This window comes from Mustelus asterias, chromosome 16 (assembly GCF_964213995.1).
Source record: "Mustelus asterias chromosome 16, sMusAst1.hap1.1, whole genome shotgun sequence".
Lineage (NCBI taxonomy): Eukaryota > Metazoa > Chordata > Chondrichthyes > Carcharhiniformes > Triakidae > Mustelus > Mustelus asterias.
Window position 1 is genome coordinate 12,009,913 of NC_135816.1, and position 27,551 is coordinate 12,037,463.

General features: G+C 47.7%; 2 protein-coding genes across 2 annotated transcripts in view; one reads left to right on the forward strand and one right to left on the reverse strand.

The window, feature by feature from the left end:
• Nucleotides 1–605: 605 nt before the first annotated feature.
• Nucleotides 606–3,544, forward strand: LOC144505651 (transmembrane O-methyltransferase homolog). The gene is made up of 3 exons (XM_078231788.1): nucleotides 606–904; nucleotides 1,973–2,169; nucleotides 2,853–3,544. Exons 1-3 carry the CDS (start codon nucleotides 619–621, stop codon nucleotides 3,186–3,188), a joined length of 819 nt encoding a protein of 272 aa, XP_078087914.1. The 5' UTR covers nucleotides 606–618; the 3' UTR covers nucleotides 3,189–3,544.
• A 2,824-nt stretch (nucleotides 3,545–6,368) lies between these two features.
• Nucleotides 6,369–27,551, reverse strand: part of pcdh12 (protocadherin 12) — a 32,822-nt gene continuing 11,639 nt past the window's right edge. The window contains exons 3-6 of the mRNA XM_078231789.1: nucleotides 20,874–20,962; nucleotides 18,892–19,058; nucleotides 10,165–10,655; nucleotides 6,369–6,965 (exon numbers count right to left, since the gene is read on the reverse strand). Coding sequence (XP_078087915.1) covers nucleotides 10,171–10,655; nucleotides 18,892–19,058; nucleotides 20,874–20,962 — 741 coding nt within the window. The 3' untranslated portion in view covers nucleotides 6,369–6,965; nucleotides 10,165–10,170. The remainder of the gene's footprint in view (nucleotides 6,966–10,164; nucleotides 10,656–18,891; nucleotides 19,059–20,873; nucleotides 20,963–27,551) is intronic.

The following is a 27,551-nucleotide window of genomic DNA, read 5'->3' on the forward strand; positions in this document are numbered from 1 at the left end:
GACCCTCTGACAGTGCAGCACTCCCTCAGTACTGACCCTCTGACAGTGCAGCACTCCCTCAGTACTGACCCTCTGACAGTGCAGCACTCCCTCAGTACTGACCCTCTGACAGTGCAGCATTCCCTCAGTACTGACCCTCTGACAGTGCAGCACTCCCTCAGTACTGACCCTCTGACAGTGCAGCACCCCCTCAGTACTGACCCTGTGACAGTGCAGCACTCCCTCAGTACTGCCCCTCTGACAGTGCAGCACTCCCTCAGTACTGCCCCTCTGACAATGCAGCACCCCCTCAGTACTGACCCTGTGACAGTGCAGCACTCGCTCAGTACTGCCCCTCTGACAGTGCAGCACTCCCTCAGTACTGCCCCTCTGACAGTGCAGCACTCGCTCAGTACTGTCCCTCTGATAGTGCAGGGCTCCCTCGGTAGACGCAGCAGGAATGAATGTCTGTAGCAGTTCGTGCTCAAGACCATGGAGAGGGTCTTAAACTCACAACCTTTTGACTCAGGTGCAAGATTGAACTACCCACAGAGCCACAACGGTTTGTTTTAGTGGAAAGGTTTGTCAGTCGCAGTTACTGCAGGATGTGGAGTTCCTCGGGGGTCAGTAAGACTTTGAATGTTGTGTTGCTCTCAGCTGAAGATGTGGTTTCCTGTTCTGGCTGCCGTCGTACTGCCGGTTTGTACTGCCCTTGCGAGCCGCTATGACCGCCGGCTGTTCCGCCTCTACCGTCAGCGATTCCTGAGCTGGTTGTGGACCCGCCTGACCGGAATTTCCCGGGAAGAACGGGTGTTCCGTTATGTTCTGATGCACTCGACACATGGGAAGCCTGAGAGTGTGCTGAGCACCTTGGACAAGTGGTGCCGCAGATACGTGTGTGTGACCAGCACTGGCCCTGAGAAAGGTAAGCGGAACCTCCACACTATCTGGGCAGAGAGATTATAACTCCAAACCCTTTCAGCTAGCTTCAAGCTCAGACATGTTCAGTCCATCATGTCTGTGTGAGCTCTTACCCAGATCAATCCCAAAATAAACCCCATTGCTCCATATCGTTGTATCGATCCCAATCTAATCCCACTGCCCCGCTCTCTCTCCATAGTCCTGTATCAATCCCAAACAAATCCTACTGTCGAGCTCTATCCCCATAGGCCAGTATCAATCCTCAAACCAATTCCACTGCACTGCTCCCCCGCCCCCCCCTTCCCCCGTGGCCCTGTATTAATCCCAAACTAATTCCACTGCCCCTCTCTGACGGTGCAGCATTCCCTCAGTACTGACCCTCTGACAGTGCGGCACTCCCTCAGCACCGACCCTCTGACAGTGCAGCACTCCCTCAGTACTGACCCTCTGACAGTGCGGCACTCCCTCAGTACTGACCCTCTGACAGTGCAGCACTCCCTCAGTACTGACCCTCTGACAGTGCGGCGCTCCCTCAGCACTGACCCTCTGACAGTGCGGCACTCCCTCAGTACTGACCCTCTGACAGTGCAGCATTCCCTCAGTACTGACCCTCTGACAGTGCAGCACTCCCTCAGCACTGACCCTCTGACAGTGCAGCACTCCCTCAGTACTGACCCTCTGACAGTGCAGCACTCCCTCAGCACTGACCCTCTGACAGTGCAGCACTCCCTCAGTACTGACCCTCTGACAGTGCAGCACTCCCTCAGTACTGACCCTCTGACAGTGCAGCACTCCCTCAGTACTGACCCACTGACAGTGCAGCACTCCCGTAGGACTGCACTCAGTGTCAGCCTAGATTTTGTTCTCAATTCTCTGGAGTGGGCCTTGAATCCACAACCTTCTGAATCAGAGGTGAAAGAAAGTGCCACTCGCTGAAAAATAGTGGGTTTAATTGAGTAACGTTTTTCACAATGCCAGCACAGACATGATGGGCTGAATGGCCTCGTTCTGGCCTGTAAGATTCTGTAAAATCCATCGCGGAGTGTTGTGTGTAACTGTGGGTGTCTCCCAGGTCAGATCCTCGATGCGACGGTGCGGCGTATTGTCCCGGTCAGCGTTCTGGAGCTGGGAACAGGTTGTGGTTATTCAGCAATTCGCATCGCTCGGCTCCTCTCCCCCGGAGCTCAGCTGTACACCTTGGAGCAAGATCCCAAAACTGCCGAGGTTGCTGAGGAAATGATACTGGTGGCTGGACTGAAACACACACAGGTAACCAGGGTAGTCACGGTGACTTCGCTCCTTCGCTGTGTTTGCGGGGGGGGACAGACACAGACCCCTGACCCATACCATTAGTTATGAAGAGGAACCTCACAGGAGGAGGCCAATCAGCCCCTCCATACTGTTACACAGTAATATGAGGAGGCCATTCAGCTTCTCAATACTGTTACACAGGAACAGTAGGAGGTCAGTCAGCCCCTCGATATTGTTGCTTAGGAACAGCCAGAGGCCATTCAGCCCCTTGATATTTACGCAGGAAGAGGAGAGGACCATTCAGCCCCTCAATACTGCTACACAGGAACAGACAGAGGCCATTCAGCCCTTTGATACTGTCACAATGGAACAGGGGAGGCCTTTCAGCCACTTTTTCTCATTACATGAAGGATCTTGTTTGAACTTGTCATTGAAAGATGGTATCCCTGACAGTGCAGCACTCTCTGCGCTGTATTGGAACGTCAGACTGGATTTTGTGCTGGTCAGTGGAGTGGGGTTTGAACTCACGATCTTTTGACAGAGAGGCGAGTGCTTCCCTGAGCCCCAGAAACCCACTGATTCGAGTGTACGTGTTTCTCTTACTATCCATCCACTGAGAGCATCTTCTGTCCCCTCTGATGAAGCCCCCGCATCCGAAACAAACCGAGCATTCAGTTCTGACACTTCTCTTGTGGCTCCAGTTCCAGGTGATCACTGGCCCTTCGACTGAGGCCATTCCTCGATTCAAGTCTTTGCTCGGGGTGGAGAAGTTTGACTTTGTGTTCCTGAGCCAGGGGCAGAGTGCGGACTATCTGAGGGACATCGGCCTGCTGGAGAAGGAAGGACTACTGTCCGAAGGCTCAGTGATCCTGGCCAATGGTGTAACTGACCCAGCAGCGACTGCATTCCTGAGCTCAGTCCGTCGTAACCCTCGCTATCTCTCCACATTCCACCCCTGCTCAGCACCTTACGAAAAGGACATCCCGGATGGAATGGAAGAGTTGGTGTTCCTAAGGAAAGGTGGAGGATCAGAGTAGGCAATACCTCACATCTCTTTCTGGTGTCGGCGTGTTTTTATTTAGTAGTTTCTCATTCCCAGGAGCGGCCATCGTCGGTGATGTAGAAATCGCAGAGACCCTCCATAACTGTCACCCGATGGGGAAAATCACACGACCTGTGTCCCATCATCATGTGTGGGGAGGGGGAGCATTGCCAATATAGACACATTGCTGGGAGTGATCATTTAGATATTGTTTGAAATTCTCTAACAGCCATGAACAAGACTGCGGTTTCTCTTCAACAAGACGAATTTTGTACTCATCAGTTTGGTCCACAGCGCCAGCTAAAATTAGCCAGTCTCCTAAATCACTAAATAAAATAACCTTTGGCATTCTCACAAGTACTTTGCTCCATATTAGTCAGTTTAAATTCTTGTGTTGTAACTGTTTAAATGGGGATGCATCACACTTTCCTGCCCTTCCATGTTTCCTGATGGTATAGAATCCCTACAGCACAGAAAGCCATTCAGGCCATTGAGACTGCACTAACAATCCCACCCAAGCCCTCTACCTGTAACCCCACATAATCCCCCAACACTAAGGGGCAATCCCACCCAGACCTGTTCCCCATAACCAAATATTTACCGCGCTAATCCCCCTAACCTACACATCTCAGGACACGAAGGGTCAATTTAGCACGGCCAATCCACCTAACCTGCACACCTTCGAAGTGTGGGAGGAAACTGGAGCACCTGGAGGAAACCCACACAGACATGGGGAGAATGTGCAAACTCCATACAGACAGGCACCCAAGGCTGGAATCTAACCTGGGTTCCTGGCACCGTGAGGCAGCAGTGCTAACCACCGTGCCGCCTCTCAATCCTCCTCATGAATCTTTGAGTCATTTCTCGAATCTCCATCTCCTCTGTTATTACTTCTCCAGTCACACTCTATCCTCATTATATGGAAATCAGAATTGTGCATCGTAAACCAAATGTAGTCTACGCAAGGTTCTATGTAAACGTCAAATAGCTTCTCTGCTTTTCAATGTTACCCCTCCCAGTATTCTTTCTGGTTGCATCACAGCTTGGTATGGCTCCAGCTTTGCCCAAGACCGCAAGGAACTACAAAAGTCGTGAATGTAGCCCAATCCATCACACAAACCAGCCTCCCATCCATTGACTCTGTCTACACTTCCTGCTGCCTCTGCAAAGCAGCCAGCATAATTAAGGACCCCACACACCCTGGACATTCTCTCTTCCACCTTCTTCCTTCGGGAAAAAGATGCAAAAGTCTGAGGTCACGTACCAACCGACTGAAGAACAGCTTCTTCCCTGCTGCTGTCAGACTTTTGAATGGACCTACCTTGTATTAAGTTGATCTGTCTCTACATCCTAGCTATGACTAACACATTCTGCGCACTCTCCTTCTCTATGAACGGTATGTTCTGTCTGTATAGTGCGCAAGAAACAATACTTTTCACTGTATACCAATACATATGACAATAAATTAAATCAGTGTTTCATTTGCATTTAATTTGGCCCTCTGCATTGCGAGTGTTAATGATGCATCTGTAACTATGGATCACTTTGCTCCTTCGCCCCATTTCGATCCTTGTTTCCCAGTGACTATTTCACCTTATTCATCCTACCAGAATGTACTAACACACATTTATTGCACTAATTACAGTCATTCTGAAGACTTACTAATGTCTTGTACTTTGTCACTGCCCTCTTCTATCTCAATTTGATTTATCATTGGGGGCAGCACAGTGATTAGCACTGCTGCCTCACAGTGCCAGGGACCCAGGTTCAATTCCAGCCTTGGGTCACTGTCTGTGTGGAGTCTGCATGTTCTCCCCGTGTCTGTGTGGGTTTCCTCCGGGTGCTCCAGTTCCCTCCCACAGTCCAAAGATGTGCGGGTTAGGTTAATTGGCTATGCTAAATTGCTCCTCTGACACGAAGGGATCATGTGGGGTTATGGGGATAGGACAGTACCTGGTGGGATTATTGTCGGTGCAGGCTCAATGGACCGAATGGCCTCCTTCTACACTGTTGATTCTATAATCTACAAATTTATCGTACACTTAATTCTCTGGCCCAAGTTGACCAACTGTAGTGGTCCCAGCACCGATTCCAGTGGGACACACATTTCGACCTTCTGCTAGTTTGAGCAGCAACTCAATCCCCGTTCCATTTTCAATTTTGTCGCCACTTTTCTGTCCTGATCCCACCTGCACTGACTTTACTCAACGCCTTAGCTCAAAGACCAAGGTTCTTGTCTATTACATCCACAACATTACCCTATCTACCTTTCTGATGTTACTTCGAAGAGCTCAACAGAATCATAGAATCACTACAGTGCAGAATTAAACCATTCGGCCCATTGAGTCTGCACTGACTCTCCGAAAGAGCATCTTGCCCAAGCCCTCCCCTCCTATCCTGAAACCATGATGTGGAGATGCTGGCGTTGGACTGGGGTGGGCACAGGTGATGAAGGAGTTGCGCTCCAAAAGCTCGTGATTCCAAATAAACCTGTTGGACTTTAACTTGGTGTTGAGACTTCTTAGCCTATCCTGTAACATTTACAATGGCTAATTCATCTAACTTACATATCTTGGACACTAAGGAGCAATTTAGTCTGGCGAATTACCTAACCTGAACATCTTTGAACCAGAGCAGATGCATCCCTTATGAAATCAGTGCTGACCATTATAGTTTCCATCCTGAGCCTGTTTCTATTGGATGCCATGACATTTCCAACCAGCAATATTCAGCTAACTGGGCAATATCTCCCTGGACCTTTTAGTTCATTCATTTATTAGTCACAAGTAAGGCTTACATTAACACTGCAATGAAATTACTGTGTAATTCCCCAAGTTGCCACACTTCGGCACCTGTTTGGGTCAATGCACCTAACCAGCACATCTTCCAGACTGTGGGAGGAAACCAGAGCACCCGGAGGAAACCCATGCAGACACGGGGAGGACATGCAGACTCCACACAGACAGTGACCCAAGCTGGGAATCGAACCTGGGTCCCTAGTGCTGTGAGGCAGCAGTGCTGACCATTGTGCCACCGTGCTGCCCTTCCGGCCCCCAGAGTGGAGACGTCTGCCAACACTGACACTGGTCATTTGGACAAAGGTGCTGGTGGCAGATGAGCTTTGAACCTTTCACTGAAGTTCTTGCTGTAAAGCCCACGTCACATTTAAATTCCTCCAAGTTTCCACAACTTTTATTGTAAAAAGCAAAATATACATTGGCAGTTTGAGTAACAAAGGAAGGTGACAGAAAAATATACAAATATATAAATCCTAGGCATGGAGTCGGGAATAAATCATTAAATAGAATAGAAAAATATTTTGTCGTATTTAACTGCGATAGATACAGGACAAGGTCAAAACATTCATCAAAAACATCTTTTCAGTAAGATACCTGTAAAACATGGAGAAATATTTACAAAATCCTTTTGATGAATTCACATAAAAATATCAACACTCCCACAGGGTCCAGTCCTGGGACGGGAGGCACTTAGCTCAGTGACTATGCTGGAAGTTTCTGCTGTTCTGACCCATCGCTTCAACACCCATTCAGTGCCCCCCCCGGAGGGAGGGTGTCGGGGGCCCAGTGGTAAATCAGTGTCAATCCAGGCCAGGTACTCCATGCAGCAGAATTCTGAACTCCCAGATCCATTGGTTTCTTCAACTTTGCACCCAACTTCCCTCAGGAACCAATTGGGAACAGACGTGACTTTTGATGAACGACCAGCCTCCTCCAGATTCATCCAACTCTTCGCGATGATCGGCGCATGAGATCTACAACAGAAAGTAAATGTGTCAATAATATACAGACCGAGGGGCTAGGCTCATGAACTCTTCCCCATATTTAATGCACAACTGGAACTCCAATAGTAAGGCTAACGCTAAACAAGGGGCGGCACAGTGGTTAGCACTGCTGCCTCACAGCGCCAGGGACCCGGGTTCAATTCCCAGCTTGGGTCGCTGTGCAAACTCCACACAGACAGACATTCTCTGTGTCTGCGAGGGTTTCCTCCGGGTGCTCCAGTTTCCTCCCACAGTCCAAAGATGTGCTGGTTAGGTGCATTGGCCATGCTAAATTGTCCCTTAGTGTCAGGGGGACTAGCAGGGTAAATACGTGGGGCTCTGGGAGGGATTGTGGTCAGTGCAAACTCAATGGGCTGAATGGCCACCTTCTGCATTGTAGGGATTGTGAGAGAAAGCAGTACTTGGGATTTTCAGTGCAGACACCTTCCAACACACACACACCCTTCCTGACACGCATGCCCACCCCCCCTCCTCAAATACACACACCCCTCCACCAGCGAGCCTCCCACCCCTCTTTATATCATTCTCATCAACATATCCATCTTTTCTTCCCCGCGTAGTTGCCCAGTTTCCCCTTTACACACAAAGAACAAAGAAAATTACAGCATAGGATTAGGCCCTTCAGCCCTCCAAGCCTGCACCGACCATGCTGCCCGACTTAACTAAAACCCCATACCCTTCCAGGGACCATATCCCTCTATTCCCATCCTATTCATGTATTTGTCAAGATGCCTGTTAAAAGTCACTACCGTATCCGCTTCCACTACCTCCCCCGGCAACGTGTTCCAGGCACCCACTACTCTGTAAAAAATCTGCCTCGTACATCTCTTTTAAACCTTGCCCTTCGCACCTTAAACCTGTGCCCCCAATAATTGACTCTTCCACTCTGGGAAAAAGCTTCCGACTTTCCACTCTGTCCATGCCTCTCATAATCTTGCAGACTTCTATCAGGTCGCCCCTCAACCTCCGTCGTTCCAGTGAGAACAAACCAAGTTTCTCCAACCTCTCCTCATAGCTCACAGGGGAGAGGACAGACCTGATTGAACTCCTGGGAGTTATGGCACTTCCAACAGTGCAGCACTCACACTGTGCCGGGAATGTGGGCCGAGATCGTGGAGTGAGAGCATAAATGCTGTATGCCATTGGACAAGATGGGAGAAATTACAAAGCAAACCGAGAGTTGACACGACAGTCTCTGGCAACGCGCCCCGTTTGAAAATGTTTTCAACAAGCCTGAAGGTAAATCGGATCATTTATGTGGAAAAGAATCACTTTGGAAACTCCCGGGTGGCTGTGTGTGTGTCACTCAGTTTGTCCATGAGAACGGCACTAACAGAGCCACACCCTGAATGAACCAGAGGAAACACCTGGCATGGATGCCAATAACATCGGCGCAAACAAACCGACCCAGTAATCATTTATTGAAAGGAAAAGGCTATGGAAAGAACAAAGGTGGGGGGGGGGGGAAGAAGAGAGGTAGTGGGTCTAATTAGATAGCTCCAGTGAAAAGCTGGGGCAGTAAGATGGGCCAAACAGCCTCAGTCTGTACTGTACCTACGATTTGAAGAGTTATATTCTATCCATTGTACATAGAGGGGGAATTCTATTACCCATTGTAATGGGACAGATCACATGCCATCTTCCTATCAGTGGGTAAGGGAATTTGGAACATAGAAACTAGAAGCAGGAGTAGGCCATTCGGCCCTTCAAGCCTGCTCCACCATTCATTTTGGTCATCGAATTCAATATCCTGATCCCCCCCCCCCCCCCCTTCCTCCCATATCCCTTTAGCCCCAAGAGCTCTATCTAATTTCTTCTTGAAATCACACAATGTTTTGGCCTCAACTACTTTCTGTGGCAGTGAATTCCACCACCCTCTGGGTGAAGGAATTTCTCCTCACCTCAACGTGGTCCCTGAAACCTCAAGTGAACTTTTCTCTATATTTTACACCTTCTTCTTGCTCTCCCCGACAGTCCCAACCTCTCGTCTGTTCCCCTGCAACCAAATCTGCCAGAACTTGCTCAAAAATTGGAGTGTCCAACAGAGCCCATGAGGCTGTCATAGTCACGTGACTGAACAAAAGAGAACAGAGTTCAAATCTCACTCTGGCTGTTCAAAGAAAATCTGGAAATCAGAGTTTCTCAGTAAAAGCGACCGTGAGAAGACGCCAGACGATCAGAAACCCAACTGGTTGACTCATGTTCCTTCAGGGAAGGAGATCTAGTCTGGACCTATCTGTGACCCTCATCCTACACCAACCCATGGGTGCCCCTGGACTTGATTAGATTTGTTGTTGTTACATGTATTAACATAGTGAAAAGTTGGTTCTTGCATGCTATACAAAGCATACCGTTCATAGAGAAGGAAAGGAGACAGTGCAGAATGTGGTGTTACAGTCATAGCTAGGGTGTAGAGAAAGATCAACATAATGCAAGGTAAGTCCATTCAAAAGTCTGATAGCAGCAGGGAAAAAACTGTTCTTGAGTCGATTGGTACGTGACCTCAGACTTCTGTATCTTTTTCCCTGACGGAAGAAGGTGGGAGAGAGAATGTCTGGGATGCGTGGGGTCCTTAATTATGCTGGCTGCTTTGCCGAGGCAGCGGGAAATGTAGACAGAGTCAATGGATGGGAGGCTGGTTTGCGCGATGGATTGGGCTACATTCACGACCTTTTGTAGTTCCTTGCGATCTTGGGCAGAGCAGGAGCCATACCAAGCTGTGATACAACCAGAAAGAATGTTTTGGTGCATCTGTAAAAGTTGATGAGTCGTAGCTGACATGCCAAATTTCCTTGGTCTTCTGAGAAAGCAGAGGTGTTGGTGGGCTTTCTTAACTATGGTGTCAGCATGGGGGGACCAGGAGAGGTTGTTGGTGATCTGGACACCTAAAAACCTGAAGCTCTCGACCCTTTCTACTTCGTCCCTATTGATGTAGACAGAGGGATGTTCTCCTTCAAGCACCCTCTAGAATAAAGAATTATGACCAGCTGTTCAAAGGTGATCAGAATCTAGTTAACGGGCAACAAGGGATGGCCAATAAATGTTAGCCTTGCACGTGGCACCCACATACCAAGAACTGCTTTTTAGTTTAAGGTATCGATCGGTTAATGGAGGGGGAGGGGGGAATAACTGCATCGCCAGCGATTTTGAATACTTAACAATCACTCACTCACTGTTAAACCAGTCGATGGAAGTCCAGCTCTGTCTCCTCTCGCTGTTCTGTGGTCTCCTGCACCACAGGGAGATGTCTGGCTCTATTGCTGGGACCACTGCACCCAGGAAACCTGCCCCCGCTCGATGTGCCGCTCGCGTCCCCTTCCCCGTCACTGGAGATGCTCCTCCGGCCCGAGAGCTTTAAAAGCAGCTCAGGGCTCGACTCTGCATAGGCCTCGGCTTTCTGTGACAGCAGGAGCTGGAAAAGGGCACTCATCTCCGTCAGAAGGGACCCGTTGACAGCCGGCTCCTCTGTCCTGGGATAAAACTCCAGCGAATCCTTGCCAAAAGTTGAGAAGGTGTTCTTCTCATCGTCGCAGCTGGGTGGAGAATTTTCAACCACCTCGGGCTTGAAGACATTCTCCTTATAATCAGACGGTAATGGTGATGGCAGCATCCAACAGAGTTCCTCTAGGCTCAGCTCCTCACCTGTACTGGCTCTCAATCCTAGCATTGAAACAAGCAACAGAAAACAGAACAGTCAGAAACAATCCTGTTCCAACTACATGATAGACATCTAAATATACTCATTAAGATGAAATGGAATGCTGCACACTGGGTAACTAACTCCAGAGGGTTAGATACAGAGCAAACCTCCCTCTACACTGCCCCCATCAAACACTCGCAGGACAGGTACAGCACAGGGTTAGATACAGAGTAAAGCTCCCTCTACACTGTCCCCATCAAACACTCCCAGGACAGGTACAGCACGGGGTTAGATACAGAGTAAAGTTCCCTCTACACTGTGCCCATCAAACACTCCCAGGGCAGGTACAGCACAGGGTTAGATACAGAGTAAAGCTCCCTCTATACTGTCCCCATCAAACACTCCCAGGACGGGGTGAGATACAGAGTAAAGCTCCCTCAACACTGTCCCCATCAAACACTCCCAGGGCAGATACAGCACCGGGTTAGATACAGAGTTAAAGCTTCCTCTACAGAGTCTGAAACGATGTCCCTTAGAGAAACAACTGCTGCTACATCACTGATATTTTCCCCTATTTTCTACACATTTTGTGTCCAGTTTCCCATCTGGGAGATATTGATTATTTTGTGACAGTCGGGGCTAATTGAGCTCTGGCAAACGGTCAAGGATCATCCAGACTCGAAACGTTGGCTCTATTTCTCTCTTCACAGATGCTGTCAGACCTGCTGAGATTTTCCAGCATTTTCTGTTTTTGTTTCAGATTTCAGCATCCACAGTGTTTTGCTTTTATCTGATTGTTTACAATGAGCTTGCCGCTCTGGCTTTGAATCATCAGTTATGAGGTACTGAGTTCAAATCCTGCCCTGTGATGTATGCAACTAAATTCAGTGAAGCTTTGGAGACTAAATTTACACATTCAGGCTTTATTTCCCCATCATTCTTTCACAGGGTGTGGGCGCCACTGGCAAGGCCAGCATTTGTAACCCATCCCTAACTGTCCTTGAGCTGTTGAGACTTATTCAGTCATTTCAGAGGGCAGCTAAGAGTCAACCACATTGCAGTGGTTGCAGTCACTCACAGGCCAGACCAGGTAAGATTCCCTTCTCTAAAGGACATTAGGGGACCAAATGAGTTGTTATGAGGAAATGGGCGAGGTATTAAATGAGTATTTTGCGTCAGTATTCACCAAAGTGAAGGACTTGGTGGATGATGAGCCTGGGAAAGGATGTGGAGATAGTTTGAGTCATGTTAAGATCAAAAAGGAAGTGGTATTGGGGTTCTTGAGAAACATTAAGGTAGACAAGTCCCCAGGGCCTGATGGGATATACCCCAGAATACTGAGAGAGGCCAGGGAGGAAATTACTGGGGCCTTGAGAGAAATCTTTGTATCCTCACTGGCTACAGGGGAGGTCCCAGAGGATTGGAGAATAGCCAATGTTGTTCCTTTGTTTAAGAAGGGTAGCAAGAATAATCCAGGTAATTACAGGTCGGTGAGCCTTACATCAGTGGTAGGGAAATTATTGGAAAGGATTCTTCGAGACAGGATTTATTCCCACTTGGAAATAAGTGGACGTATTAGAGAGAGGCAACATGGTTTTGTGAAGGGGAGGTCGTGTCTCACGAACTTGATCGAGTTTTTCGAGGAAGTGACAAAGATGATTGATGAGGGTAGGGCAGTGGATGTTGTCTACATGGACTTCAGTAAGGCCTTTGACAAGGTCCCTCATGGCAGACTGGTGCAGAAAGTGAATTCACACGGGATCAGAGGTGAGCTAGCAAGGTGGATACAAACTGGCTCGGTCAAAGAAGACAGAGGGTAGCAGTGGAAGGGTGTGTTTCTGAATGGAGGGCTGTGACAAGTGGTGTTCCTCAGGGATCAGTGCTGGGACCTTTGCTGTTTGTAATTTATATATACCGGATTGATTAGTAAGTTTGCGGACAACACAAAGGTTGGTGGATTTGCGGATAGCGATGAGGACCATCAGAGGATACAGCAGGATATAGATCAGTTGGAGACTTGGGCGGAGAGATGGCAGATGAAGTTTAATCTGGGCAATTGTGAGGTAATGCATTTTGGAAGGTCTAATACAGATAGGAAACATACAGTAAATGGCAGCACCCTTCAGAGTATTGATAGGCAAAGGGATCTGGGTGTACAGGCACACAGGTCACTGAAAGTGGCAATGCAGGTGGAGAAGGTAGTCAAGAAGGCATACGGCATGCTTGCCTTCATCGGCCAGGGCATTGAGTTTAAAAATTGGCAAGTCATGTTGCAGCTTTATAGAACCTCAGTTAGGCCGCACTTGGAATATAGTGTTCAATTCTGGTCACCACACTACGGAGGCTTTGGAGAGGGTACAGAAAAGATTTACCAGGATGTTGCCTGGTATGGAGGGCATTAGCTATGAGGAGAGGTTGGAGAAACTTGGTTTGTTCTCACTGGAGCGACGGAGGTTGAGGGGAGATCTGATAGAAGTCTACAAGCTTATGAGAGGCATGGACAGAGTGGATAGTCAGAAGCTTTTTCCCAGGGTGGAAGAGTCAATTACTAAGGGGCATAGGTTTAAGGTGCGAGGGGCAAGGTTTAAAGGAGATATACGAGGCAGATTTTTTTACACAGAGAGTAGTGGGTGCCTGGAACTCGTTGCCGGGGGAGGTAGTGGAAGCGGATACGGTAGTGACTTTTAAGGGACGTCTTGACAAATACATGAATAGGATGGGAATAGAGGGATATGGTCCCCGGAAGGGTAGGGAGTTTTTGTTAAGTCAGGCAGCATGGTCGGTGCAGGCTTGGAGGGCCGAAGGGCCTGTTCCTGTGCTGTAATTTTCTTTGTTCTTTGACAATGATAGATAACAGTCACATTTATGCAGACTAGAGTTTTAAATTCCAGATTTTTATTAACTGAGTTCATTTCAGCTGCAGTGGTGGGATTTGAACTCGCGTGTCTGGACTATTTACCTGTATCTCTGGATTACCAGTCAAGTGACATTACCATTATGCCACCATCTCTCCTGCATTGATCATAAAAACCCTACAATGCAAGAGGAGGCCATTTGGCCCATCGGGCCTGCACCGACAATAATCCCACCTAGGCCTCATCACTAATCCCTCTAACCTTTGCATCCCGGATCATTAAGGGGCAATATAGCATGGCCAGAACACCTGACCCGCACATCTTTGGACTTAGGGGAAAAACCGGAGTAACCAGAGGAAACCCATGCAGACACAGGGGGAACGTGCAAACTCCACACAGTCACCCAAGTTGGGAATCGAACCCAGGTCCCTGGCGCTGTGAGGCAGCAGTCCTAACCATTGTGCAGCGACTAGGCTGGTCTTCCCTCGAGTATAGATGAGGAAGGGTTGATCTAATTCAGATGTTTAAGCTGATGAGAGGAATTGATTTGGTACATAGAGAGAAACAATTTTCCACTTGTGGGAGAAGATTCCAGAATAAAGGGGGGGGGGGCTACACTTTAAAAATGGGGGCCAGGCCCTTGAGGGGTGATGCCAGATTGCACTCCCCTCACGCCAAAGGGAATCTGTAACTCGCTCCACCAAAAAAAACTCTTCAGGCCAACAATCAATGGAAAATTTCAAAACTGAGTTTGATAGATGTTTGTCAGACAAAAGATTAGAGAACGAAGGAGGGTGGATGGAATCAGTACACAGATCAGTCACGGTCTTATTGAAAGGTGGAACAGTATCAAGTAGCTGAATGGCCTCATCCTGTTCCCATGAAAGCATTTGCTACCAAATAAACCTGTTGGACTTTAACCTGGTTTTGTTAAAACTCTTACTCCATGAAAGCTGTCAAAGTGTCATCAAAATTCAACTGACTCCCAACTGCTTTGGGAAAACCTTAACATCTGCCCGCCCGAAGCAACGTGATTTCAAGAACAGAGACCGACTGGTCCCTCATCCATCTCTAGACGCCACTCAAGGCGGCTTCATACATTAGCTGGAGGTCCATTCATGACAACCAGAGAGTCCCCTGGTGGCGTGGGTGGCTTTCCTGTGCCAAATGGACACTCGGGATGTCTTTAATCAGATAATTGCAAGTGTACACTCAGATCAGCAAAAAACTGCAGATGCTGAAATTGGAAACAAACAAAGGATGCTGGGAAAGGGATAGGCATGAACCTCGGGCCAGTGGTTTTAGCTGGGGGAAGGGTAATTATGAGGCTATTAGGAGAGAATTAGGAAACATAGGTTGGACTAGGAGATTACAGGGACTGGGAACGTCCGACATGTGGAGTTTTTTCAAGGAGCAGCTACTGCGAGTCTGTGATAGGTATGTCCCTGTCAGGCAAGGAGGAATTGGTAGGGCTAGGGAACCGTGGTGCACCAAAAAAGTTTCTTTGTTGGTTAAAAAGAAAAAGGAGGCTTATGTTCGGATGAGACGTGAGCACTCGGGTAGTGCACTAGAAAGCTTTAGATTGGCTAAGAGGGAGTTGAAGAGCGAGCTTAGAAGGGCTAAAAGGGGACATGAGAAGACTTTGGCGGATAGGGTTAAAGAGAATCCTAAGGCGTTCTATAGGTATGTCAAGAACAGAAGGTTGGTTAGGGCAAGTTTAGGGCCAGTTATAGATGGCAGAGGGAAGTTATGTGTGGAACCGGAGGAGATTGGTGAAGCATTGAACCAATATTTCTCTTCAGTGTTCACGCAAGGGGACATGAATATAGCTGAGGAGGACACTGGGTTGCAGGGGAGTAGAATAGACAGTATTACAGTTGATAAGGAGGATGTGCAGGATATTCTGGAGGGTCTGAAAATAGATAAATCCCCTGGTCCGGATGGGATTTATCCAAGGATTCTCTGGGAGGCAAGAGAAGTGATTGCAGAGCCTCTGGCTCTGATCTTCAGGTCGTCGTTGGCCTCTGGTATAGTACCAGAAGATTGGAGGTTAGCGAATGTTGTCCCATTGTTTAAGAAGGGGAACAGAGACTTCCCCGGGAATTATAGACCGGTGAGTCTCACTTCTGTTGTCGGCAAGATGTTGGAAAAAATTATAAGGGATAGGATTTATAGTTATTTGGAGAGTAATGAATTGATAGGTGATAGTCAGCATGGTTTTGTGGCAGGTAGGTCGTGCCTTACTAACCTTATTGAGTTTTTTGAGAAAGTGACCAAGGAGGTGGATGGGGGCAAGGCAGTGGACGTGGTATATATGGATTTTAGTAAGGCGTTTGATAAGGTTCACCATGGTAGGCTTCTGCAGAAAATGCAGATGTATGGGATTGGGGGTGATCTAGGAAATTGGATCAGGAATTGGCTAGCGGATAGGAAACAGAGGGTGGTGGTTGATAGTAAATATTCATCATGGAGTGCGGTTACAAGTGGTGTACCTCAGGGATCTGTTTTGGGGCCACTGCTGTTTGTAATATTTATTAATGATCTGGATGAGGGTATAGTTGGGTGGATTAGCAAATTTGCTGATGACACCAAAGTCGGTGGTGTGGTAGACAGTGAGGAAGGGTGTCGTAGTTTGCAGGAAGACTTAGACAGGTTGCAAAGTTGGGCCGAGAGGTGGCGGATGGAGTTTAATGCGGAGAAGTGTGAGGTAATTCACTTTGGTAGGAATAACAGATGTGTTGAGTATAGGGCTAACGGGAGGACTTTGAATAGTGTGGAGGAGCAGAGGGATCTAGGTGTATGTGTGCATAGATCCCTGAAAGTTGGGAATCAAGTAGATAAGGTTGTTAAGAAGGCATATGGTGTCTTGGCGTTTATTGGTAGGGGGATTGAATTTAGGAGTCGTAGCGTTATGTTGCAACTGTACACAACTCTGGTGCGGCCGCACTTGGAGTACTGTGTGCAGTTCTGGTCCCCACATTACAGGAAGGATGTGGAGGCTTTGGAGAGGGTGCAGAGGAGGTTTACCAGGATGTTGCCTGGTATGGAGGGGAGATCCTATGAGGAGAGGCTGAGGGATTTGGGATTGTTTTCGCTGGAAAGGCGGCGGCTAAGAGGGGATCTTATTGAAACATATAAGATGATTAGAGGTTTAGATAGGGTGGATAGTGATAGCCTTTTTCCTCTGATGGAGAAATCCAGCACGAGGGGGCATGGCTTTAAATTGAGGGGGGGTAGTTATAGAACCGATGTCAGGGGTAGGTTCTTTACCCAGAGGGTGGTGAGGGATTGGAATGCCCTGCCAGCATCAGTTGTAAATGCGCCTAGTTTGGGGGCGTTTAAGAGATCCGTAGATAGGTTCATGGACGAAAAGAAATTGGTTTAGGTTGGAGGGTCACAGTTTTTTTTTAACTGGTCGGTGCAACATCGTGGGCCGAAGGGCCTGTTCTGCGCTGTTATGTTCTATGTTCTATGTTCTAAAACTCAGCAAGCCTGGCAACATCTGTAAGGAGGCAGACAGACAATGTTTCGAGCCCTTTTGTCAGAATGGAAGGGAGGGAGAATGTGTTAGATATTAAAGTGTAGCAGTGAGAGATTGCAACAAGATGCAGCCACTTTAAGAAAAGGTAGATGGCCTCGTGTGGGAGGGAGGAACTGGAGGTTTGCATGTTTGGGATATTTAAAATCCAAATGTACCATTTGCATCACAGCTCACTAATTACTCGAGACAGCAAGAGCCCCCCTTCTTTGCACAGGAACAAGAGGAGGCTCTTCAGCCCTTCGAACCTGTTCCATCACTGCTTAGTGAGATATATCATAGATCATAGAATCCCCACAGTGCAGAAGGAGGCCATTCGGCCCATCGAGTCTGCACCAACCACAATCCCACCCCCGGCCCTATCCCCATAACCCCATGACTTTACCTAGCTCGTCCCTCTGACACTAAGGCGCAATTTAGCATGGCCAATCCACCTAACCCGCACATCTTTGGACTATGGGAGGAAACCAGAGCATCCAGAGGAAACCCACGCAGACACAGGGAGAATGTGCAAACTCCACACAGACTGTGACCCAAACTGGGAATTGAACCAGAGTCCCTGGTGTTGTGAGGCAGCAGCGCCAACCACTGTGCTACCTGTGGCCTAACTCCATATCCCCACCTTTGACCCAGATCCCTCAACACCACTGGATAACAAAAGGTGACTGAGCTCGGAATTAAAATTAACAATTTGATTGACTATCAATAGACTTTGTCAAAAGAGTCCCAAACTTTTACTAACATTCCGTGTCATAAAATCTCAATCATAGAATCCCTACAGTGGAGAAGGAGGCCATTTGGCCCATCGAGTCTGCAGCGACCACAATCCTACCCAGGCCCTATTCACGTAATCCCTCATATTTACCCTGCTAATCCCCTAACACTAGGGTCAATTTAGCATGGCCAATCTTTGGACTGTGGGAGGAAACCGGAGCACCCGGAGGAAACCCACAGAGACAGGGAGAACGTGCAAACTCCACACAGACAGTGACCCAAGCCGGGAATCGAACCCAGGTCCCTGGCGCTGTGAGGCAGCAGCGCTAACCACTGTGCCATCGTGCCACCCAACCTTCCTAGTTTCACTCCGAAAGGTCTCGCTCCAATTTCTAGGCTTTGTCTCCTGATCCTAGTTTCCCAACTATTGAATCAGCAAACACAAAGTAACAAAAAACAAGGAATGCTGAAGGACATTTCCCGAGTTCCAACAAGGTGGTAAAATTGATCAAATTCTAACAGCACGTGCACACTCGAGGGATCCGAATGCGCTGTTCACAATGCTGGTGGGTCAAGAATAAAGGATCCTGAAAATGTTTGTACTGTTGGAATATAAAATAAAAACTCAATCTAAACCTTAAAAATAAAACCAATGGAATGAAATAGAAAATAACAGCCAACACACACCTCAAAACACGTTTAATGGAACGTCAGAGGGGAATCGGACTGTTTTTCAGAGACTGTGTTTGCTGTCATGTTCACTGGCCTTACTGATGTTGTGGTTATCCCTCATTCAGAGCTACAACTAACTGACCAATCTCTCAGTCAGGCTGTGCTCACTCACTATCTGAATCAGCCCATTTTCAGCTTGGACTAGAGTACTGTTGTTGTTCTGCTCGGTTTTGCCAAATCAAATATCCCTGACTTTATCATCCACATCCCAGACCATTACTCATGATAGACAGAGAGAGAGGGGGGGAGAAAGACACACCGACAGAGGGGGGGGGGGGGGAAGAGACAGACACACCAACAGAGACAGAGAGACAGACAGACAGACAGATGCACCCTCAGAGAGAGAGAGACAGACAGACGCAATGGCAGGGACAGTCGGTCAGAGACAGGACATGCAAACGCAAAGACTCCTCTCACCTGTTGGTGTCGTCCAGCCACCCCGGGACAGCAAGTCGCTCAGTCCCTCTTCGAGCAGCTGCTCAATGGGTGAGTTTGTGCCAGTGTCGCAGTCACTGTCTCCCTCCTCACTCTCTCCCTGCCCACTGTCCTTCAGACTAGTCCGGTCACTCTCCTGCATTGCAGCTCTGTGACAACGGGGGAAAAAATAAACAATATGAAAATTGGTAGGCTGGTAAATAGTGAGGACAGCCTTAGATTACAGGATATAGACGGGCTGGTCAGAGGGGCTAATCAGTGGCAAATGGAATTCAATCTGGATAAGTGTGAGGTGATGCATTTGGACAGGACAAACAAGACAAGGACATGATGAACAGCAGGACCCTGGGAAACACTGAGGAACAGAGGGACCTGGGTGTGCAGGTACACAGGTCCCTTAAGGTAGCAGGACAGGTGGATAAAGTGGTTAAAAAGGCATATGGTAAACTTGTTTTTAAATTAGCCAAGGCATAGAGTTTAATAGGGAAATCCTGAAACTCTCTCCTCAACAGCACTGTGGGTGTACCTACACCAAATGGACTGCAAAGGTTCAAGAAGGCAGCTCACCACCACCTTCTCAAGGGGCAATTAGGGATGGGTAATAAATATTGGCCTAAATATAGCCTGTCAATCCATTTTTAAAAATCAACTTCAGGACATCTCAAAATGGTCCACAATCAATGATGTACTTCTTGGAGTGCAGTCACTGTTGTAATATAGGAAACACAGCAGCCAATGTGTGCACAGCAAGATCCCACAAACACCAAGGTGATAATGACGGAATGTGTTTGGGGGATAATTATAGGACCGGAACACAGGGAGGAACTCTCCCCTAATCGTATTCAAAGCATGGGCTTTGGGATCAAACCTCTCCGAGGGGGGAAAGTAGTGCCTCAGTCTAATGTCTCACCCGAAAGCAAAGCAGCACTCCCTCAGCATTACACTCGGAGAACGAGACTGGATGATAGGCTCGAGTATCCGGAGTGGGACCTGAACGCACATCCTCCTGACACTGACCAATGTTTAAATTTAAAGTTTATCTATTATTGTCACAAGCCAGCTTACACTAACACTGCAATGAAGTTACTGTGAAAATCCCCTAGTGGCCACACTCCGGCACCTGTTCGGGTACACTGAGGGAGAATTTAGCATGGCCAATGCACCCTAACCAACACGTCTTTCGGACTGTGGGAGGAAACCAGAGCACCTGGAGGAAAGCCACGCAGACACGGGGAGAACATGCAGACTCCACACAGACAGTGACCCAAGCCGGGAATCAAACCTGGATCCCTGGCGCTGTGAGGCAGCAGCGCTAACCAATGCTTGCAAGTACCTTTAATTCTGACTGTAAAGGAAGCTTCCAGTTCCAAACAGCCATTCATAGAACCAGCACGGATGGAGGCCATTCAGTCCATCAAGTGGGCTGCACGGGCACAGTGGTTAGCAATGCTGCCTCATAGCACCAAGTACCCGGGCTCGATTCCCAGCTTGGATCACTGTGTGGAGTTTGCACATTCTCCCCGTCTCTGTTTGGATTTCCTCCCACAGTCCAAAGATGTGGTGGATTGGCCACGGTAAATTGCCCCGAAGGTGGGCCGAATGGCCTCCTTCTGCACTGTAGGGATTCTATGGATTCTGCTCTTTCAGAGAGCAATCCAGTTACTCCCACTCTTTCACCAGGTCCTTGCAACCTTTCGATCCTCAACTTTTTTCTCCAGCTCCTCTGTGAAGGCAACTTCTGAATCAATAACCACCAACTTGTCAAGAAGCACATTCCGTATCCTAACTGCTTGCTGCATTAAAAAGGGATGAGTTAATGTTACCTCTGGTACTCTTGACAATCACTTTAAATTATCGACTGTTCAAGCATTGGGGAATGGTTTGTTTTTATTTACTGTAGCTAAAGCCTTGAAGCACTTCCATCAAATCTCCTCTCGGCCTGCTCCGCTCCGAGGAGAACGTACCTGTAGGTCCTTAAATATTTATTTCCTCGAAAATTTGGCTTGGCTTGGAATTGTCCTTGATGCAGCAAGGAGAGCAGCTGGGAGATTTGCTGTAAGACAGGAAAGGACACTCCCCATTAGTAGTCATTCCATCTCTCTCTCTCTCCCACCATGGCCCGTTCACTCTTGGGGGGGGGGGGGGGGGAATAGCTCCCCTGATTCTACCTTTTAAGAGCATGCTCAAAACTAGAGCTTAGTGAGCAGGAATTCTACCCCTGTACGGTGTTCCTGGCATCCCTACAGTGCAGGAGGAGGCCATTCAGCCCATCGAGTCTGCACCAATAACAATCCCCCCCCCCCCCCAGCTCTATCCCTGGAACCCATTTTTTTTACCCTATTAATCCCCCGACTAAGGTTAATTTACCCCACTAATCCCCCTGACACAATGGGGCAATTTAGCATGGCCAATCAACCTAACCTTGGTGTGTGGGAGGAAACCGGAGCACCCGGAGGAATCCCACGCAGACACAGGGAGAACGTGCAGACTCTGCACACACAGAGACGATCCAAGTCGGGAATTGAACCCGGGTCCCTGGTGCTGTTAGGCAGCAGTGCTAACCACTGTGCCACCGTGACTACTGGACAAAAGGACGTAAATTTAAATCCTGTTTGAGGATTAGAATTCTTAAAATTTTGGAAAATAAAAGGTCATCTTCAGTGAAAGTGATCAGGAATCCGCTGGATTGTTGCAAAAAAAACCCAACTGGTTCACTAATGCCGCTTACCCAGTCTGAGCCCACATGACTCCAGTTTCACACCAACACGGTTGACTCTTAACTGATCTCTGAAGAGGCCCAGCAAGAAAGTGTTTACCAAACCTGCTGCCAATGGGGGGGGGAATGTAAGGAAAAGCTTTTTACCCAGAGGGTGGTGAGGGTCTGGAATGCGCTGCCTGGGAGGGTGGTGGAGGCGGGTTGCCTCACATCCTTTAAAAAGTACCTGGATGAGCAATTTGCATGTCATCACATTCAGGGCTATGGGCCAAGTGCTGGTAAATGGAATTAGGTGGGAGGTAAGGCGTTTCTCGTGTGTCGGTGCAGGCTCGATGGCCCGAAGGGTCCCTTCTGCACTGTATGATTCTATGGCTGGAAAATGTGGCCCACCGCTACCACCTTCTCAGGGCAACTAGAGACAGGCAGTAAATACAGGCCTTACCAACGACAGCGAGAATTAATGTTTTTTTTTAAAACAGAAGTACACAGCTTGAGTTTGAATTAGTCTTATCCGTGTGGGGTAGCCTACAACAGGTTCAGCTCTAAGATACCTCCTCCTGCCAGTTAAAGTGGCTTTCAATATGAACAAAATAGTCACTCGGATAAAGGTGAGGTGGAGGGGAGAAATAGGAAATCAAATCAAGCAACCAGGAGATCAGGAAGGGATGTATAAATTGTGAATACTAAAGATACAATTGCAGATTAATTCTGGTCAAAATGTCACATCATGGTGCTATTTTATGGTACTGTCTACAAGACTCACTGCAGCAATTCACCAAAGATCCTTGGGCAGCACCTCCCAAAACCATGACCACTTCCATCTCCAAGGGCGAGAGCAGCAAATACACGGGAACATCACCACCTGCAAGTTCGCCTCCAAACCACTCACCGTCCTGACTTGGAAATATATCACCGTTCCTTCGCAGTCACTGGGTCAAAATCCTGGAATTCCCTCCCTTACGGCATTGTGGGTCAACCCACAGCACGGGGACTGCAGCGATTCAATCAGGCAGCTCACTACCACCTTCTCAAGGACAACTAGGGATGGGCAATAAATGCTGGCCAGCCAGCGACACCCATGTCCCACAAAAAACAAATCCCCACAATGAAGGCACTTCGCTTCCTTATTCTGTCACGGTTTAAGGCAACAGCTCACCACTACCTTCTCAAGGGCAATTAAGGTTGGGCAATAAATGCTTGCTTAGCATTTAGGGGTCAGCGCTGGGATCTCTGTTGTTTGTAGTATATATAAATAATCTGGAGGAAAATGTGGGTGGTCTGATTAGTAAGTTTGCGGATGACATGAAGATTGATGGAGTTGCTGATAGTACCGGGATTGTCAGAGGATACAACAGGATATAGATAGACTGGAGCCTTGGCCACGGAAACGGCAGATGGAGTTTAATCCGGACAAATGCGAGGCGATGCATTTTGGAGGATCAAACTTGGGTATGAATTTAAAACTGTAAATGGCAGAACCCTTAGGAACATTAACATACAGAGGGATCTGGGCGTGCAGGTCCACAATTCCCTAAAAGTGGCGACATAGGTGGCCAAGGTGATTAAGGCAGCATATGGCTTGCTTGCCTTCATCAGCCGGGGCACTGAGTACAGGAATTGGGAAATCATGTTGCAGCTATATAAAACCTTGGCTGCATTTGGAATATTGCGTGCAGTTCTGGTTACCACACTACCAGAAGGATGTGGAAGCTTTGGAGAGAGTGCAAAGAAGGTTCACCAGGATGTTGCCGGGTCTCGAGGGTGTTGGCTATGAGGAGAGGTTGGAAAAACTAGGATTGTTTTCACTGGAAAGACTGAGGGGAGACCTGATAGAGGTCGACAAAATTATGAAAGGCATAGACAGGGTGGATAGTCAGAGGCTTTTTCCAAGGGTGGAAGTGTCAATTACAAGGGGGCACAGGTTCAAGGTGAGAGGGGGAAAGTTTAAGGGAGATGTGCGGGGGAAGTTTTTCACGCAGAGAGTGGTGGAACTTGCTGCCAGAGTTGGTGGTGGAAGCAGGCACATTAGCAGCATTTAAGAGGGAGGATCTTATTGAAACTTACAGAGTACTGTGACGCCTGGATAGAGTGGACGTGGAGAGGATGTTTCCACGAGTAGGAAAAATTAGAACCAGAGGGCACAACCTCAGGCAAAAAGGACGATCCTTTAAAACAGAGATGAGGAGGAATTTCTTCAGCCGGAGAGTGGTGAATCTGTGGAACTCTTTGCCACAGAAGGCTGTGGAGGCCAGGTCATCGAGTGTCTTTAAGACAGAGATTGATGGGTTCTTGATTAATAAGGGGATCAGGGATTATGGGGGAAAAGGCAGGAGAGTGGGGATGAGAAAAATGTCAACCATGATTGAATGGCGGAGCAGACTCGAAGGGCCGAGTGGCCTAATTCTGCTCCTATGTCTTATGGTCTAAGAGACATCTGGATGGGTACATGAATAAGGAGGAAATAGAGGGGTACGGACCGAGTAAGGGCAGAAGGTTGGTTTTTTTTTTAGTTAGGGCATCATGATCAGCTTGGAGGGCCGAAAGGCCTGTTCCTGTGCTGTACTTTTCTTTGTAAGATCATGTTCGGTCTGATTCTGGCTTCAACTCCATTTAACCCCCTACTCCCGATAGCCTTTGATTCCCTTGTTCGTCAAGAATCTATTTACCTCGGCCTAAAATATATACAGTGACCCTGCCTCTACCTCATTTATATCCTTCCTTAAATAAGGAAACCAAAACTGTCCACAGTATTCTATATGTGGTCTCTTGTTCAACTGTAAACATCCCTACTTTCATATTTAGTTTCCCTTGCAATAAATGAGAACATTCCATTTGTACTCCTGATCACTTGCTATACCTGAAAACTAATCTTTCCTGATTCATCTACCAGGACACCCAGATCCCTCTGTACGATGGCACAGTGGCTAGCACTGCTGTCTCAAAGTGCCAGGGACCCAGGTTCAATTCCAGCCTTGGATGACTGTATGGAGTCTGCACGTTCTCCCCGTGTCTGTGTGGGTTCCCCCCCCCCCCCCCCGGTTTCCTCCCATACTCCAAAGATGTGCAGGTTAGGTGGATTGGCCATTCTAAATTGCCCCTTAGCGTCCCAAGATGTGTAGGTTAGGGGGCTTAACAGGGTATATACATGGGGTTACAGGGATAGGGCCGAGGAAGGTTGCTCTGTCAAAGAGTTGGTGCAGACTTAATGGACCAAATGGCCTTCTTCTGCACTGTAGGGATTCTCAGGGTTCTGCTATCTCTCTCCATTTAAATAATTAACACCCCTGCTCTCTGAATAGTGTTGTGGGATCATCCAAGCCCATGTTTTGAGTCTGTTGGGGCCCCCATTCAATGTCTGAACTGAAAGACAGTGCGGCACTCCCTCAGTACTGGCCCTCTGACAGTGCGGCACTCCCTCAGTACTGGCCCTCTGACAGTGCGGCACTCCCTCAGTACTGGCCCTCTGACAGTGCGGCACTCCCTCAGTACTGGATCGCTCAGGCTGGATTTTCATTTTTAAGTTTGAATTTAGATTAGTTAAAGTGCACGAACTTTCTCTCCTCCCCTCTCAACCTTTGGGTGCATCGACTGGCAGAAAACCCAACCAAATACATTTATTCTAAACACCTTCACAGGTTTGGATTGAAAGTAGTATGGTGGGCACAGGAAGAAGTCTCACAACACCAGGTTAAAGTCCAACAGGTTTATTTGGAATCTCAAGCTTTTGGAACACTGCTCACCTGAGGAAGAAGCAGTGCTCCAAAAGCTCGTGATTCCAAATAAACCTGTTGGATTTTAATCTGGTGTTGCGAGACTTCTTACTGAAAGTAGGCGGCAGAGGAATTGTGGAAGATCACATCACGTGTTGTATGAGGAAAAACACGGATCAAAAATGCACGGCTTGACCCCTCTCCCTCTATCGATCCAGAAACAGCCGTTGGCAATGCCCAGGAGTTCTTTTAAAATCTCTTATTCTGACTCGAAATATCAAAACCCAAGAAAACCTTTGTGACCCACTTATCGCTGCACGAGGTCACCTGGGGAGATTCCCTCCTCTGGCCGGGGGTTTGGAGCTGGGAGGTGGGGCGGAGGAAAGAGATCTGTCTATTTAGGTCTCTATCTGGTGGGTGTGATGAGATTTCCCTGTTCAGAAACACTCTTGACCCGATAATCATTAATGTGCTGACTTGCCATTTCAATGAAGGCACTGATCTCCCCTTTACATTAAGCAGAATCACTCACTTGTGTTAAAACCTACCCATTAGATCATAGTGATTTTTATATCCAGGGACCCTATGTGTAAGGAGCATTAAACACTCGTGGACAAAGGGGAAAAATAATTAAAAGTGCTATTGATACATTGACTTTTATCTCAAAGGGGGCTGGAATACAAAGGGTGGATGTTGTGTTAAAATTGTAGAGTGCTCTGGTCATCCCCATCTCGAATAGTGCATTCAGTTCTGGACACTGCACCTCAGGAAGGACATTCTGGCCTTGGAAATCAGAATGAAACCAGGGCTAAAAGGATTAAATTATAGGCCAGGTTTCCCAGACTAGGAGGGAGGGAGTGAGTTCCAGAGCCCTATTACCCTTTGTGTAAACGGTCTGGTTCTACCCCTTGCTCTGGACTGCCTCCACCAGAGGAAATAGTTTATCTTCATCGACCTATACTCAAGGGGGGGGTTGGTGCGACGTTGTCACTGGAAACATCCAAACCAGGAGCTGCAGGAAGCTCAATTAGCCTCCATAACCCTTGGCAGAACCTTGTACACATCTGGAGTAGACATGCACAGCTGGAAGAACAATGCAGTGAGTGTTGTCCCACTTTGTATTCACGTAGGGATGGATCCCGGACCAATTGTTAGCTTTTTGCCAGCAACAAGTTGATAACTCTCACTTTGAGCTGAACAGCTATAGCAGTTAACAGGCTGGGATTTTCCTGATCTTGGCATCAGCCGCAAACAGTCAAAGAGCAATTGTAGTTCTTCCGTCCACCACACAGGAACAGGGAGTTCTTGGGGTTGAAATCCCACCCCCGGATAAGATAGCCAAGGAAGGTATGCTCATAACACAGCCAAAAACTTTGGTTATCAATCCTGCCAACGCACACCGATGACAGACGGTAAGAGCGAGAGAAACTCCTAGTCAGCCATGTAATAGGAATAACATTGGAGCCTCTACCATCACCTTCCATAGGTCTAGGTTACAACTTGCATATAAATAATGCATGTTGCCACAGCAACCCGACTCCAAGTGATCTGTGACACTACCACATAGGAACCGGAGGCTCTTTAGACTCTAAATTAATTAGATCAGGATTGATTTTTTACCTTAACTCTAATTTACTCACCTTAGTTCCATGTCCCTCATGACACCTGACCAACAAAAATGTACCCATCTCAATCCTGAAAACTCCAAATTAACCCAAATTCAGAGTTCCAGATTTAGACTACCATCTGCATCCCTTGTTCTGGCCTCTCCCAAAGGAAATAATGTCTCTTTACTGAATCTCTTTAATATTAAGCACTTCAATTAGATTACCTCTTCATTTTCTGTACTCAATGGAATACAGGCCTAGTCTACTGAATAACCTGGTCTATAATCTAACCCTTTTAGCCCATATAATTCTGGTGAATGCTTTAGACCATAAGATATAGGAGCAGAATTAGGCCATTTGGCCCATTGAGTCTGCTCCGCTATTCAATCATGGCTGATATGTTTCTCAACCCCTTTTCCCTGTAATTTTTGATCCCCTTACCAATCAAGAATCTATCTCTGCCTTAAAGACACTCAATGACCTGGCCTCCACAGCCTCCTGTGGCAATGAATTCCACAGATTCACCACCCTCTAGCTGAAGAAATTCCTCCTCATCTCAGTTCTAATGGGTCGTCCCTTTACTCAGAGGGCGGCACGGTAGCACAGTGG